At 41.0% G+C, this 16,238-nt stretch overlaps 1 protein-coding gene across 1 annotated transcript in view; it reads right to left on the reverse strand.

Moving 5' to 3' along the window:
- Nucleotides 1-337: 337 nt before the first annotated feature.
- Nucleotides 338-16,238, reverse strand: part of LOC112216979 (chemokine-like protein TAFA-2) — a 56,326-nt gene continuing 40,425 nt past the window's right edge. Inside the window, exons 2-6 of the mRNA XM_024377159.2 lie at nt 15,496-15,599; nt 10,990-11,142; nt 6,294-6,418; nt 4,088-4,144; nt 338-1,573 (exon numbers count right to left, since the gene is read on the reverse strand). Coding sequence (XP_024232927.1) covers nt 4,115-4,144; nt 6,294-6,418; nt 10,990-11,142; nt 15,496-15,598 — 411 coding nt within the window. The 5' untranslated portion in view covers nt 15,599 and the 3' untranslated portion in view covers nt 338-1,573; nt 4,088-4,114. The remainder of the gene's footprint in view (nt 1,574-4,087; nt 4,145-6,293; nt 6,419-10,989; nt 11,143-15,495; nt 15,600-16,238) is intronic.

Below are 16,238 nucleotides of genomic sequence, written 5' to 3' on the forward strand. Positions count from 1 at the left end.
GGCTAGAGTTAAGGGTACAGGTTAGAGTTAGGTTTAGGGGTTAGGGAAAGTAGGATTTTGAATGTGACTAAATTGGTTAGCTGTACAAGACTGTGTGTGTGTGTGTACACATTTGTTTTTTGTACACTATGTGTTGTGGAATAGCACATAAAGAGGAATCTGAAAGGAATCAATGTTCCATTCCACAATAGAGATAATCTAAGGACTGATACATAATCATTATGAAGCCTTATCAGCTTCATATTGTAGCCTACACTGTGTGAAGCTTAGCTAAACAGAGTCAATCTCTGGTTTCTTCTTCCTACACCTGAGGAGGTTAAGGGTCACATGACAAGCGTTAAGTTAAGACACAACCACAGTTTATTATTCGAAGATGTTAGCACTTGCACAGACGAAGGAAGCGTCAGAGACCTGCTGAAAAGTTATCAGCGAATCAGAAATTAATTTTAAAAAGTACTTAACTGGCACCTACCAACCCCATGGGCTAAAGCCAGTATTGTAGAATGAATGCATTTTAGCTTGCATACATTAACATAAACTTTACATGGACATTCGAATCTGAGCCTCAGCATTGTGCAACATAAACAAACTAACTGGATCCACTGGCAGTTGACAGGATGATTTTCAAAAGAACCTAAGCAAACGCTAAGCACACGAGGGGTAACTCATTTGCGCACCACATTCATTAAATGTGTACATTTTCAAAAGTATGTACCTAGTGCCCCAAATGAAAGATAATACCCTTGGAATAAAACATGCAAATCAAACATGAACTTCAGTTTTCAGTTTTGGTGCTACATTGTAGTCTGCCCTATACATCAGTAGTCTACATGTATTTCTCCTTGGATACATCACATTCTCTCACTTGCCATTGGTTGGTCATTGGTTGCAACTCTCTTTTGAATAATCCATGTTCCCTGCACGCAGCACCATCGAGAATGGCCACCCATAATAATGGCCACCCATTTAAGAAATATGGAGGTGTACATACGCCAATTCCAGTACCTGTGCCTTTTTTGTATCCTTGAAAATCACCCTGCAATGTTCAATGATTGGCTCAATACAATAAGGTTCACCAATTTTATATTTCTTCTTCTTCCCATTTTCTGACCACCATTTGATTGTTAAAAACTGGATCGAATTCGACTCGTCCCTAATATTCATTGGGGAAATTCTTGATATTGATGATACTCTGTTACAGTAATGATGCACAATGCATTCTAAGGGGAAAAAAACAATCACTTTACAAATAATGTTTAGGCAAAATTCACCATTGTAATCCACTATAAGCAGAACAATGTTAGAGAATAAAAAGACATCCTGATGCCCAATGTAGTGATAGTCATGTCTGGGCTTTTCAAAATAAAGGTCCCCTCTACTGAGCAATCATCTAGTAGTGTCCACTCTTCTCATCCAGATGTCCTTTGTTACCCTGTGCTTGTAATTCTTCCAGAAGATTCATAGTATAGTCTCCAATAGAGGGAGTCTCTATTTACAAAAAGGGTCGCTGCAATGTTCTTGAGTCCATGATGGTATTCCACAGGTAAAGACCCAGTAACATTTATTGATCCATCTGTAACACAAACGCATTTCCATGAACATCAGGCCATCCAGATTCCATCTCACAATTAATACACTATGTGCAATACAGCCAACGTCAGTGTTTTCACCACCCAGTTGTTGAGTTAGAAAAGGATTCTAAAGAGTGTCTTTGAAGTGTAGACATAAAGGTTAATGAACAGATTCATTCAAAATGCATTGTTTCTTCAGGAAAAAAACGGTGTTCTCACATTCAGTCCTTAGTGACTACAGAGTCAGCTTGAGGTGATGTGGTGCAAAGTAATCACAAGGCCTTTTGCATCGAAAGCTTACGGTTCATTATGAAATGACAATTTTTTTGAGAAGTTTACAATTCTTAATCTCATGACCTAATCTTGTATGAATTAGGTGGTTGGTTTTCTTTGCTAGTTTTAATGAGAAAAGGCAGTAAAGTGAGCAAAGAAAAGCTATCAGGAGATATTAGCGTCTTCACTCACAGTGGTCAACAAACAAAGCAAACTCATTAGGGTTCTCAGCCACTGAAATTACCTCTGTCACACTGGCTGCACAAGTCACACATGATTTTGTCCACTTCTTTTTCCAGATAGGGGTAAAACAATAATGATAAGCATAATACTAAATCAAGATTTGAAAGGCAGAAGTGCTTTCCCCTGGATAAAAATGTGCTTTTCCAACTAAATGCCTTTCCCCATCTGTGCTGGGAAATGATTTGTAGTGGTAGGCTACACTCAGGGGGAGGAAATTCCTTGAAGAAAATTGAAACAGAGAATATGTTTTGCAGTTTAGGCTAAGTTGTCATTCAAAATTTTCCTGCTCCACATTCCATATCAGATTCTGGCCTATCCTGACAGGGATGGTGTTTTTATCTTGAGGACTTGTGTGGATAGAATTTGCCTTATCGTACAGACTGAGGTTTTCTGCCTCCCCTAGTTTAATGCTGTCAGATACTCTCAGCACTTCGGACCCTTCACAAGATTACATTGCCCGTCATTAAGCTCCGGCCCTGACTGACAGCTCCTCGGCTCAGGCAAAAGTACATTCCGGAAAGGGCTTAAGAAACGTGCCTTGCGAGGAACACCCATAACACCTTCATAACGACGTTCCACTATCGATTCCTGCAGACTGTCTACCGACTAGGCCAGTCTGACAGCTGAGGGAAGCTGCCACGGGAGTTGTCAAGCTACATTTTTACTGCTGAACTTTGCAAAGAAAACAGGCACCTTTGACAGACTAATTTAGCTAATTCTCCAATCAGCTATTTGACTGTGGACAGGCCCGTTTTAATTTGTCCGAATACACTTTATTCTCTGTCTATGAATATATTAGCTTAAAATATAGTGGGGAAAAAATTGTGACAACCCCCAGGCATTGCCTAACTTCATATTAAAAAATCTCTCATAATCATATCAAACACACTCAGTAAATTCCACAGATATTTAGGTTAGCATTTCGCCACTTTCATATGTGTAAGGAGTGAGCGCCTTCTTGTTGTTCATATTGCAATAAATTCTCCCCCTCAATGAGCCATTTACATTTCCGAGCTGTCACTGTGATTAATGTGGTACTAATTTGAGAATAATTCCATACTACAAAGACAAAGAGCAGGCACCGGTTTTTGTCAGCAGAGAAAGGAGCCTACACGAGACAGATCTAACGGCATCTCAGTAGTCGCAGAAGGGGAAAATGAATGCATCGACTGAGATCATCGTCATCAACAGAAGACAGGAGGAATTAAATAGGAATGTGGCACCTTCTGAAGGTTTTTCAGGCTGCCTTCAAAACATTTAACTCAATCTCTTTCTGAATCATATTCAATCACATACATTGTGTTAAACCTAAGGCTGAGTGAAAACAATGAGCGAAACAGGCCTATAGCTGCATGGGTCAACGGGTGACTCATGAAATCTGTAACAGAAAGATACCCAACCTGGCTCGGCTCATTATTCATTGTACAATTATCATTTTCCAATCTATAATGGCTAAATGGGTTATTTGGACATGTTATGCTAGATAATCATTCTCCTGTTCATTCTCCTGCATTCTCAATAGGTTTTGCCCGTGGCAGGGAAGCACATTAGCGAGTAGATGGAAATACGCTTCCGTTATAATGTAAGGCAATTTTATTGAGACGAAATAATCACATTATGGGGAAGCAATGTATTTTCCATCTTCTAAAAGATGTATCTAGGATCTAGGATGGCAGGTAAAGCAATTAGAACACTCTCTCCAGCTGTTTTGTTGAATTTATCTATTTAAACCATAAATGATCCATGAATAGTCATTACTTGCATCCTAATAAGTACAATTAAGGAGCATGGTGTAAATCTTATTTCCTCATTAAGCAAATGTTCAAACTAATAAAAATGGTTTGTTTGCTGTTTCTCACCAGCACTTGACACAGTAGGATACAGATAATGTTTAAACTGTAATATTCAATACTTGCATTAAAGGCTATAGTCTGAATTCAGAAAACAATGAAGATTAACGTTGATTTTGGTTTAACAAGATTTTAACAAGATTGCATCACCTTGATTCGGTTCCGTGGCATCAAGGGTTACCAGAGCTGATCCCTGTCCGATGAGATCTTTCCAGCGTTCCGTGTGAACAAAGACAGGGGAAAAAGAGGAAGTGAAGAGATGAGTTTTAAATTTCATCCCAAGCGAAATTAACATGTGGGTGAGGTTATTATGGTTGATCAATCCATCAATACTGCTGCAGCAACACTGTCCACCAAATAAACCCCATTCCATTTTGAGGTCCCGACTAATTCCCGGATCGATAATTACAGGCTCCAGACAGGTGTGGTGTGGCCAGTTTAAATAATTAAGTACATGGAAGGAGGCAGAACTCAAGTCTAGGGGTCGTCATAACCCAGGGAAGGATATGGGCATTGGGTTACAGCGTTAAAAGCAAGTAATTGGAGTGAGTAATTTGCACGTTTCGGTCCTCAAAATGGCTCTGATAGTGCTAAGGAGACATGTCGGCCCCTCAGATATAGGCCCCCAGGGTCCCAGTAGTGACTGCAAACATGAGACAGTTTTAGCAATGGCACGGCAGAGTGCTGTAATTTCAGACTAAACCGTTTGACCTTGACCAATGATACAAATAGGCAAGGTCAATAGGTTGAGAAACATATAGGTGTATTTTTAAACTGATGTTGACTGTACTTGGGTACTATGAGGACTACTATGACCCCTACTATGTTGGTACTCTGTACAGTCATGGCCAAAAGTTTTGAGAATGACACAAATGTTAATTTCCACAAAGTTTGCTGCTTCAGTGTCTTTCAAACATTTCTCAGCTGTTACTATGGAATACTATAGTATAATTACAAGCATTTCATAAGTGTCAAAGGCTTTTATTGACAATTACATGAAGTTGATGTAAAGAGTCAATATTTGCAGTGTTGACCCTTCTTTTCCAAGACCTCTGCAATCCGCCCTGGCATGCTGTCAATTAACTTCTGGGCCACTGATGACAGCCCATTCGTGCATAATCAATGCTTGGAGTTGTCAGAATTTGTGGGTTTTTATTTGTCCACCCGCCTCTTGAGGATTGACCACAAGTTCTCAATGGGATTAATGTCTGGGGAGATTCCTGGCCATGGACCCAAAATATCGATGTTTTGTTCCCCGAGCCACTTAGTTATCACTTTTGCCTTATGGCAAGGTGCTCCATCATGCTGGAAAAAGGCATTGTTCGTCCTTTTGCTGAGAAGCAACCCCACACATGAATGGTCTCAGGACGCTTTACTGTTGGCATGACACAGGACTGATGGTAGCGCTCACCTTGTCTTCTCAGGACAAGCTTTTTTCCTGATGCCCCAAACAATCGGAAAGGGGATTCATCAGAGAAAATGACTTTACCCCAGTCCTCAGCAGTCCAATCCCTGTACCTTTTGCAGAATATCAGTCTGTCCCTGATGTTTTTCCTGGAGAGAAGTGGCTTCTTTGCTGCCCTTCTTGACAGGAGGCCATCCTCCAAAAGTCTTTGCCTCACTGTGCGTGCAGATGCACTCACACCTGCCTGCTGCCATTCCTGAGCAAGCGCTGTACTGGTGTTGCCCCGATCCCGCAGCTGAATCAACTTTAGGAGACGGTCCTGGCGCTTGCTGGACTTTCTTGGGCACCCTGAAGCCTTCTTCACAAGAATTGAACTGCTCTCCGAGAAGTTCTTGATGATCCGATAAATGGTTGATTTGGATTTTTAATCAGTAATATCCTTGCCTGTGAAGCCCTTTTTGTGCAAAGCAATGATGATGGCACATGTTTCCTTGCAGGTAACCATGGCTGACAGAGGAAGAACAATGATTCCAAGCACCACCCTCCTTTTGAAGCTTCCAGCCTGTTATTCAAACTCAATCAGCATGACAGAGTGGTCTCCAGCCTTGTCCTAGTCAACACTCACACCCGTGTTCACGAGAGAATCACTGACATGATATCAGCTGGTCCTTTTGTGGCAGGGCTGAAATGCAGTGGAAATGTTTTTTGGGGGATTCAGTTCATTTGCATGGCAAATAGGGACTTTGCAATTAATTACAATTCATCTGATCACTCTACATAACATTCTGGAGTATATGCAAATTGCCATCATACAAACTGAGGCGGCAGACTTTGTGAAAATGAATATGCGTCATTCTCAAAACTTTTGGCCACGACTGTACAGCTGAAATGAAATTCGATGGCTTGTTGCCACTGTCTAAAGTGCAATGTGTTGATTACGATGACCCTTACCTTGGTAGTCTTTATCTTGTTCCCCGTGGCGCAGCTCCATCCCTTCAGATCTGGGAGGACTTTACACTCCTCCCCATCCAGACATGGATGCATCTGACACCACCACTTCTGCTCCACTATAGAGGCTAGGGGAGAACAGAGACATCATTACAATGAGCAGCTTTGAGAGAAACTAGGGAGACATACAGGAACATACATGTTCCTTGTTTTACAAAACAATAGGGCTGGGAATTGCCAGAGGCCTCACGATACAATATTGTCATGACACTTAGGTGCCAATACGATATGCATTGCGATTCTCATGATAGTATATGTATTGCGATTTGATGTTCCAAACATATTTCTCACTATATGTCTGCTGCAGAGACGAGAACTACCACTTACGTTACCTACCTATTTTTGGAGTCAAATATTTATATAATATTGGCAAAAAAGAATATTGTGAAATGTGACAATCGATTCCCCCCATCACTACAAAACACCATGAGGTAGTTGTATTGAATTTAATGATAGCCAAACAATCATGCACAGAGGGTGGATACATTAAGATAAACTTTTTTGTATCCCACAGGCATGATTACAACAGCAATATTGTGTAAAGCACCTTTAGAAGTGACAGTAATTGTACAGCGTTGGCTGTATCATACGGTTTGATGTCCACCAAACTGTTGGAACAGGATACATTTCAAACACTTAACAATGCTTTGAGGAGGTGATCAGGCTCAAACTGAGATGAGAGCTCAGGTAATCCCTAGACGTATAAAAACCATAATTAAAAGGTTAAGTGCTGATCATTTTTCAGAGATCACCCGTGGAGCACTTTAAACTGGGCGCCATTGGCACAGCGCTTTAATTTGCTGAGAATGTCAATACTCAAATGTCATCGAATAGGTTAAACGCATCTCGTGCCAGACTTTAGGTGTGAACTGCTTTTCAATCCCAAACTGAGGCAGCTCTTTCTGCCTGGTTGGTGGTCTGACTGCCACATTTGTGTGGGTAAGTGATGTTCTGGGACTGACATGGCATAGATGTAAGTTAACTTCAAGTGCCTTTTTCGAAAATGTGAGGTTTCAAATCGCCCCCTTCCCTTAGGAAGCATAGTGATTGCTGTGTACTTTCTATTGATTTCAAAGCAGAAACGTGTGTTCCCTTCTCACTTCGCGTAGACCCAGTATCATGATACTGTACCTGGATAGAAAGCTTTATGGGAACAATGATACATCAGTCTTAACATTCTGATACACAGCTCTGTTAATCACCTACGTTCACTGTGCAATACAAGGGAACAGGTTTGGAGCCTTGCAAATTAATCTGTGAGCTTTGAATATGATATCAGGTGCACAAGGAATGCAGCAAATATAATGTGAGCTAAGCAAAACTGGGAGGGCTGTGAATTCACTGTTCTGTGGTCAAAACTTCAGCCTTGTGGAGTTATATAGCGGTTTTGTGGATGTCACAGATCCCTCCGGAACTTTCATTACGCACACCTGTCCCCTATTCCCACTGATTAGTACTTGTATAAGTGTGCCCTTTGGTTTCCATTGTGCTGTCGATTATTGTTACAATGTCCGTTGGTGCGTGTGAGTACCTGTGCTGTGTGTTTTGGGCTTTCGTGCCATTGTGGATTGCGCAGATGATTACGGGTCTCGTCCTGTGTGTAAATCATTGTGTGCTTGTTATTTATTCGAGGTACTCCTCGCTCTTTTGTTTTGGGTTTCTACCCTGTGTTTGTTACGTGTTTGTTTGGTCTTTGTCCCCATGCCTTTACACGGCACACCGTAATTTCAGTGAAATTAAAAACCCTATTACGCATTCCTGCGTCGGTCTCCCGAATCATTCATACCAACGTGACAGTGGATATGTAATGCTGAGTTGACTTTGCAGTGAGGCCTGTTGAAGTGTAACTAAACCTTGAATGTGGTTCAGAGAGGCTGTATGGTTTAATGCAATGACAGGAAACAGGATGCAGCAGTCAGCTTTATGCCTCAGAAGAAGCACATTTACTATTAGGGCTCCTGAGTGACGCAGCGGTCTAAGGCCCTGCATCTCAGTGCTAGAGGCGTCACTACAGACGCCTGGTTCGGTTTCAGTCTGTACCACAACCGGAAGTGATTGGGAGTCCCATAAGGCGGTGCACAATTGGGTTTGGTTTGGCCGGTGTAGGCCATCATTGTAAATAAGAATTTGTTCTTAACTGACTTGCCTAGTTTAAAAAAAAAAAAATTAAAAAATCAAGATATATGCAAATCAAGTACATTTCTTTCTACTGGCAACTTTGAAGCACTCAAATCTACAGTTCACATGCAAACGTACATTGATTTCATCATTAATACAGCATTAGGCCTCTAACGATGGACAGTATTGAAATTCTTATCCTGTACATTGAAAACCTCTTATGAATCCAGAAAACAGTTAACAGGAATGCTGGCGTACTTTGCTCACCACATATTTTATTTAAATAGGCAAGTCAGTTAATAACAAACTCTTATTTACAATGATATCCTAGGAACAGTGGGTTAACTGCCTTGTTCAGGGGCAGAACAACAGATTTTTACATTGTCAGCACGGGGATTCAAACTAGCAACCTTTCGGTTACAGGCCCAACACTCTAACCACTAGGCTAGCTGCCGCCCTGAAACAAATATATATCTAATTTCACACTTATTTCACGGTAACACATTCCCTGCTTGCCACACAATGAGATTTACTCCAAAACAAGGAGCAGTCACTTATACCCCTGATCTGTCAGTAATTTAAGGATTAAGTCGTACGGTATCAACGTGAGGTGAATCCGGCTTGGGCCAGACATTGCATTGAAGGCGCAAAATTGGGTTCTGATGGGAAAAGACAACACATTTCTGGGTGCCTGAAGATAACACTCATTGAAACGGCGCTGAGATTCACAACATCTACTTTCACGTCCTATAGGTACAGTGCCTTCAGAAAGTATTCACACCAGTAGAGGCTGCTGAGGGCAGGACGGCTCCTAATAATGGCTGGAACGGAGCAAATGGAATGGTATCAAACACCTGGAAACCATGTGTTTGATGTATTCCACTCCAGTCATTACCACGAGCCCGTCCTCCCCAATTAGGGTGCCTCTTGTGCTGCACACCCCTTGAGTCAATACACATTAGAATCCCCTTTGGCTGTGATTACAGCAGTGAGTGTTTCTGGGTAAGTCTCTAAGAGCTTTGCACACCTGGATTATACAGTATTTACACATTCTTTAAAAAATGATTCATGCTCTGTCAAGTTGGCTGTTGATCATTGCTAGACAGCCATTTTCAAGTCTTGCCATAGATTTTCAAGCCAATTTAAGTCAGAACTGTAACTTGGCCACTCAGGAACATTCAATGTTGTCTTGGTAAGTAACTCCAGTGTATATTTGGCCTTGTGTTATAGGTTATTATCCTGCTGAAAGTTGAATTTGTCTCCCAGTGTCTGTTGGAAAGCAGACTGAACCAGGTTTTCCTCTAGGATTTTGCTTGTGCTTAGCTCTAAACCGTTTCTTTTTATCATAAAAAAACGTCCTAGTCCTTGCCGGTGACAAGCGCACCCGTAACATGATGCAGCCACCACCATGCTTGAAGAATGGTACTCAGTAATGTATTGCGTTGGATTTGCCCCAAACATAATGCTTTTTTATTCAGGACACGTTATTAGCAGTATTACTTTCGTGCCTTGTTGCAAACAGGATGCATGTTTTGTAATATTTATTATTCTGTATCCGTTTTTTCCAATAGGTGCCCTTTTTTGAGAGGCATTGGAAAACCTCCCTGGTCTTTGTGGTTGACTCTGTGTTTGAAATTCCCTGCTCGACTGAGGGACCTTACAGAGACGAGGTAGTCATTCAAAGATCATGTTAAACACTATTATTGCACACAGTCCTTGCAACTTATTATGTTACTTGTTAAGCACATCTTTTAATCCTGAACTTATTTAGATTTGCCATAACAAAGGGGTTGAATACTTATTGACTGAAGACATTTTAGCTTTTCATGTTTTATTAATTTGTCAAAATGTAGAAAAACATAAATCCGCTTTGACATTATGGGGTATTGTGTGTAGGTCAGTAACACAAAAAAAAGATCTCAATTTAATTAATTTTCAATTTGGGCTGTAACACAACAAAAGTCAAGGGGTATGAATACTTTCTGAAGGCAGTGTGTATTTGGCATGTTCAGCTCATTCTAATAGGACCACATGGTTCTACAGCACTATAGGGAGTTAGAGGAGGAGTACAACTCAGCAAGACCATTACTGTAAAAGGCAGAGACAGTACCGAGTTGTCGTAAAGCACCAGACTCCACTAAATGTAAGGAATTGCAGGAGACCAAACTAATTTCCCCTGAGGATACGACTATATGGCACAGGAGCACTTCTGGTAAACACTTTTTTTTAACACATTTAATTACAGTTTAAGACTTGTAAAGTGTATTGTAAAGTTTAAGAATAAAACAAAGTATAAATGAGGCCTCTGTGGATGGCTATGACTAAGCACCTTGTGGTCTGAAGCGTTACAAAATTAACAACAATTCTTAAGAGCAGTTTCACTAAGGAAGACGGTGCGAGCTCACCATATAAAGATTTAATGATGATCTCAGTTTAACCTCCTCAGATTAGTCCGAGTGGAACAGACCATCAGCAAAAAATGACACATCGATAGAACATTAAATATTCAGCTGGAACGTACCATCTACACAGGACGGGGCAGCTCTGGTCGTCCCGGCCACTTGTCCAGGGAAGCAGGAGCATTTAACCGTTTGGGAGCGTTCTTCTATTTTGTTCTTGTTGCAGCATCGATGCAAAGCCACAACCTCGCAAGTGCCGGTTCTGACTTGATGCACTGTAGAAAACATAGAACAGATGGAAATCAGAATTAGCCACTTGATAACTCCGTAACTAAAATAACGCAGCAGTACTTCCACATAGCCTAAAACTCAGCTTAATGTCATAGTGCAGCACAAAAAAAGAGCCATAACGCAAATACCTTTGTATTACTTATGCTGTGTGACTGCAAAAAAAGTTAGAATCAAGGGTTCATTTTTAACAGGCAATGAAGTAGGCCTACTATATGTCCATTGTAGAGTTAACTTTGTATTAGGTTGACTAACAGCCTGTTCACATATTCAGAACACTGGAGGCATATACCTGTTAAGGGAGGCTACCTAATACTTATGCGGTACCCACAACCCTGAAGGTACAGAATAACTATGATTAAGCTTTCAAATAGTTTGCAACTGAAAGCATCAGCCAATGAATTAGTAGGCTATTTTGCAATTCAAAAAACAATTGAAAAATCACTTTCTCAGTAAGTAGTTTCTTACAAGTTCTCCAGAAAATAAGGTGCAGTTGCTGCAGTATGTTGAGCCAATTCCAGCTCACGCTACATTGTCTGAATTATTTAGGGACTGTACTGCTCCCTGCTCTTTTAATTACATGTGACATTTTCATGAGGAGTCCGTCCTTCTGCAGAGGCAGTTATTGCTCATTTGGTAAACAACAAATGAAAAGTGCTGTGGAACCTTCCCACTGATTGCTGTACTTTATACCAGGGAAGCCAGCCAAGTTTATTTAATTAAATTGCTTTTGCATGCCTTGTTATATTATTTTCTTTTTTCTATTAGGCAGAAATGTCATAGGAGGAGGTAGGGTATTGAGTTGACTGTATTGCAGCTGCATCAACACCTAAAGCAACACCCTCAACACCACCATCACTGGGACACAATGTGGAAAACTCACACCTCAATCAATAACATTTGAATGTTTCCAATGGCTTCAATCTATCATTTGATAATAGTATTATTGCTACGGTGAGATTCCTCAAACTAACTGTTAGGAGTTCAAGCAGATGAGTAGTCGTGCCATGTTATCGAGAGGTGTTAGGTATAGGCCTATAGATCAAAAGGCAAGCAGGAAGTGAAAAGGAGGGAGGTGGAGCTCTTTTTTGATAATACACAAGTTTTGATAGCGCTTCTGCTATCGCCGTCCCCCCCTGTCCCTGCTCATTCATCAAAATAACTGAGGCGCAATCGCTTGAACGTAGCGGGAGTCTGACTCACACTCTACTCGTATAAAAAAAGATATGAAAGACAAATACGTTTCTGACGGCGTTGCTTAGATCTATGTAAAAGTAGCGCCACGCTTCACAGAGAGGAAGAGTTTTTTGGAGTATATTTGGAGCTCTAGCCGTATGTATGACCACTGTGCTGTCCTGCTATGAAACAGAGGTTTTTTATGTACTTGGGAATGAGTCTTTTCCCAGAATCCCTGCTGGGCCGGTGCATGGGAAAGGAGTGAGTGAGTATATACACTGGTGAAAAGCATATTCCAAGGTGATAAAGAACTGGTGACCCATGTAATTGCTCTGCACTGACTGACTATAAATTGATTCTCTCAGTGTTTGGAAAGTGGTACCAACACTACAGTTCATGACTATATTCACTTAAAAAAATGTATATAGTCATTATTTCTCTCTGTTTGAGAGGCTTTTGGCCGAGTCGGTCTCAGATGCACAGTACAGAATGTCTAGATTTTTCTTTACCTTCAATCCATTCTGAATATGTAATTATAGAAATAGTGCAAGTGAAGACAGCCAGTGGTGCAAATAGCTTTTCAAATCATTGATCCTTATGGTGTTCTGCATCTGACGTCCGTAAATCTTGGGCCATAGATAGAAGACTGTTTTGTCATCATTTTGATCATGTAAATTGGTCGTGAACACATCCTCTCTCTCTCATAAGATACCTTTTATTGCAGGGCTCCACTGAAGCGGACAGTCTATGAAGTGAAATCCTCAAGGCACACTACAAATCAGATTAAGAAGTGAAATAAAATGTATTTTCCCGAGGTTAATGCAATTGCTGATCTATTCTTGACCAAGAAGTATAGATTGTGCTGTTTCAGAAAAAAAGAAAGAAAGATAGGACTCCCAACTCGTCGGGAACTGTGCTCTTGAGGAAAAGAACAATGTTTCTTTTTTGGGAATCCATTTGCACTGTTACCAGCCAACTGATTTCCCAACAAACACTGGAAATCTACAAAGAAGATCAAATGCACTTACAGACATAATAGGATACTCGCTCTGGGTTGCCTATAATTCAAATAGAATTGCTCCCGTATAATGGGGGGATAAGGACATTCTCATAATGTTTTTAAGTAGGCTGGATAGGTCGTAAACCTCTGGAGTGAGACCATGCTTCATTGGACATTTTATTGCAATGCGCTAATGGTCTATGACAGTAATTGGACAAACCATTGGACAAACTAAAGCTATATGTTTAGTCTCAGTGCTAATTGTATGTGTCCAGTGTTTTCCCATTGAATCAATACTTGCAATACAAGGAAAAAGACAGATGATCAGAAACATTCCTCCACTGACTTTACAAGGACAGTGGACCATTGTAGTGATAAGGATTGTAAAGGTCCTTGGATCTCTTATACCAAGGATGTGTATCCGGTAGGAGTGCCAATAGGGTCAAGTGCTCTTGTTGTGCCTCTCCAGTATTGCACCTTGGCCATGTAAACAACTCAATATAGTGGCAAATACAAGGTGAACCAGAGAGAGCAACTCGGAAGGCGAGGCAGATCACTCTTCCTGCACATCTCAGCAAATTAAAGCAGACACGTCAAAGCGAAAAGAGGGAAGAGTGTTTTGAAGATATACAAATTTATGCACCTTTTTGCTGACAGAAGCCACTAATAAAAAAAAGTATTGCGAGCACTCAAATAGGACACAAAGTGCATTAGAAAATCTATTTCTTTGCTTGCCGAAACCAACAATATTTACTTAGGGTGGGTTTTTTTTTCAATGGTATAATTAAATTTTTTCTTGTGTTCTCTGGGAAGAATGTATTTTTTTGACTTTGAATGTGTTCTGGATTGATTTCATCCCTGGAATGATAACAGGTTTACAGCAACAGAAATAACACCCGAGGGAAATTAGAGGGCTGCTGAAGCTATCAGATAGAAATTGAACGTGTGCGAGATTATTCTGATCCAATTCCGGCAGAAATGATGAGCGCCTTGAGTAAGGATCGCTGCCAATCAAAAGCCACATGCTGGAGGCCCATGCCCTACTTTAATTGGTCGACAGACAGAAGAAAGCTAAATATTTTCTGTCATGTCCACAAATGGCCATCCTGCATGTCTACGGAATCACCTTGCCAATTATCTGCAACAGTGGATTGTCAGTGAGGCTCCCAGTGTTGAAACCAATGATGTTGAAACATTTGAGTTGCCCCACACTTGTAATGTTACTGAGATGCCATAATTGATCTCACTGGGTTCTAGTGGTGTCCCAGCTCGTCTTAACAAGACAAGGGAAGTATTTAGAATGACATCTCTTTCACACATTTAAACCCTATCACACAATCCTTTACCGATGGAACACCAGGTGCATTTAATCATCTATGACCTAAGATAAAACATCTAGGCATACTATAGGCTATAACAAGTTATTATAATGTGAAGGCTCAGATCAGACATCACCTAAACTAGCAGGATGAATGTACAAAACATTAGCACGGAACACCTTGCTAATATTGAGATGCATCCCCTTTGCCCCTAGAACAGCCTAAATTCGTTGGGGCATGGACTCGACAAGGTGTCGAGAGTATTCCATCAGTCCGCTTGGCACCGGGGTGGCAGGTAGCCTAGTGGTTAGAGCATTGAAAGGTTGCTAGATCGAATCCTCGAGCTGACAAGGTAAAAATCTGTAGTTCTGCCCCTGAACAAGGCAGTTAACCCACTGTTCCTAGGTCATCATTTTAAATAAGAATGTGTTCTTAACGGACTTGCCTAGTTAAACAAATGTTAAATAAAATAAAAAGACTACCATACCCCGTTCAAAGGCACGTAAATATTCTGTCTTGCCCATTCACCTTCTAAATGGCACACATACTCAATCCATGTCTCAATTGTCTCAAGGCATAAAAATCTTTAACTTCTTTAACCTGTCTACTCCCCTTCATCTACACTGATTGAAGTGGATTAAACAAATGACATCAATAAGGGATCATAGCTTTCATATGGATTCACCTGGTCAGTCTGTTCATAATGTTTTGTACAGTCAGTGCACGTAGGCATCTGCCAAAATGAACTTAAAAAAAGCAATGAGCATGCTCCAATTTGTCCATGACAGCCAACAGACGCTCATCATAACACGCCCCTTCTTACAGGTGTACCGTACTGTCCTTACCTCTGTGACCTTCTGTTGGTCTAGCCATCTCCAGCAGAGTCACCATGCAGACCATTAGAAGTAGAACCCCTTTACTTCCTTGCTGTGTGTGTCTCTCACTCATCCTGCGAGAGAAAAACAGAGAGGGTGAAGAGAGATGTACGGCTACACTTAGTACACAATGGCTATACACTTGTACACAAGCATCTCATTGTCTACTTCAGCATCTCGCACGTCAGGCATTTAGGTCATCCAAAACATGGCCGTTGCATCTCAGTGGTCTTAAGAGACTTCCTCTCTCCACATAGCTATTATTCATCAACGTTGATCTGTAACAACTGGACAGGTGAAAGAAAATCATCCCGTTGGTTTCTGCCATATTACTTTCACCAATCGTGTTAATTTGGATCAGTGCGAAAAGAGGAAACATTTGACTATTGAGGTCCCGTGGTTCACATTCATTCTGCTCCTGCCTTTTCAAATCCACTTCCAAGAAAGGCACACCAAGCGTCCCTCTAGTAGCGTCTTCTCCAGTGTTGTAGGAGATGTGCTTTCAATTGCATCAGGCATCAGGCCAATCTCTGCACACCGGAAGCCTACAAACTAGCCAACTACTCAACTCTATCTTCTCCTTCATTATCTCCCTCTCTATCTTTTTCTGCCCATCCCCTCATCACCAGTATCTCTATTCTCTACTTGCACATCATCATCTGCACATCTGTCATTCCAGTGTTAATGCTAAATTGGAATTATTTCGCCTCCAT

The sequence above is a fragment of the Oncorhynchus tshawytscha genome, linkage group LG17, assembly GCF_018296145.1.
Source record: "Oncorhynchus tshawytscha isolate Ot180627B linkage group LG17, Otsh_v2.0, whole genome shotgun sequence".
Classification (NCBI taxonomy): Eukaryota; Metazoa; Chordata; class Actinopteri; order Salmoniformes; family Salmonidae; genus Oncorhynchus; species Oncorhynchus tshawytscha.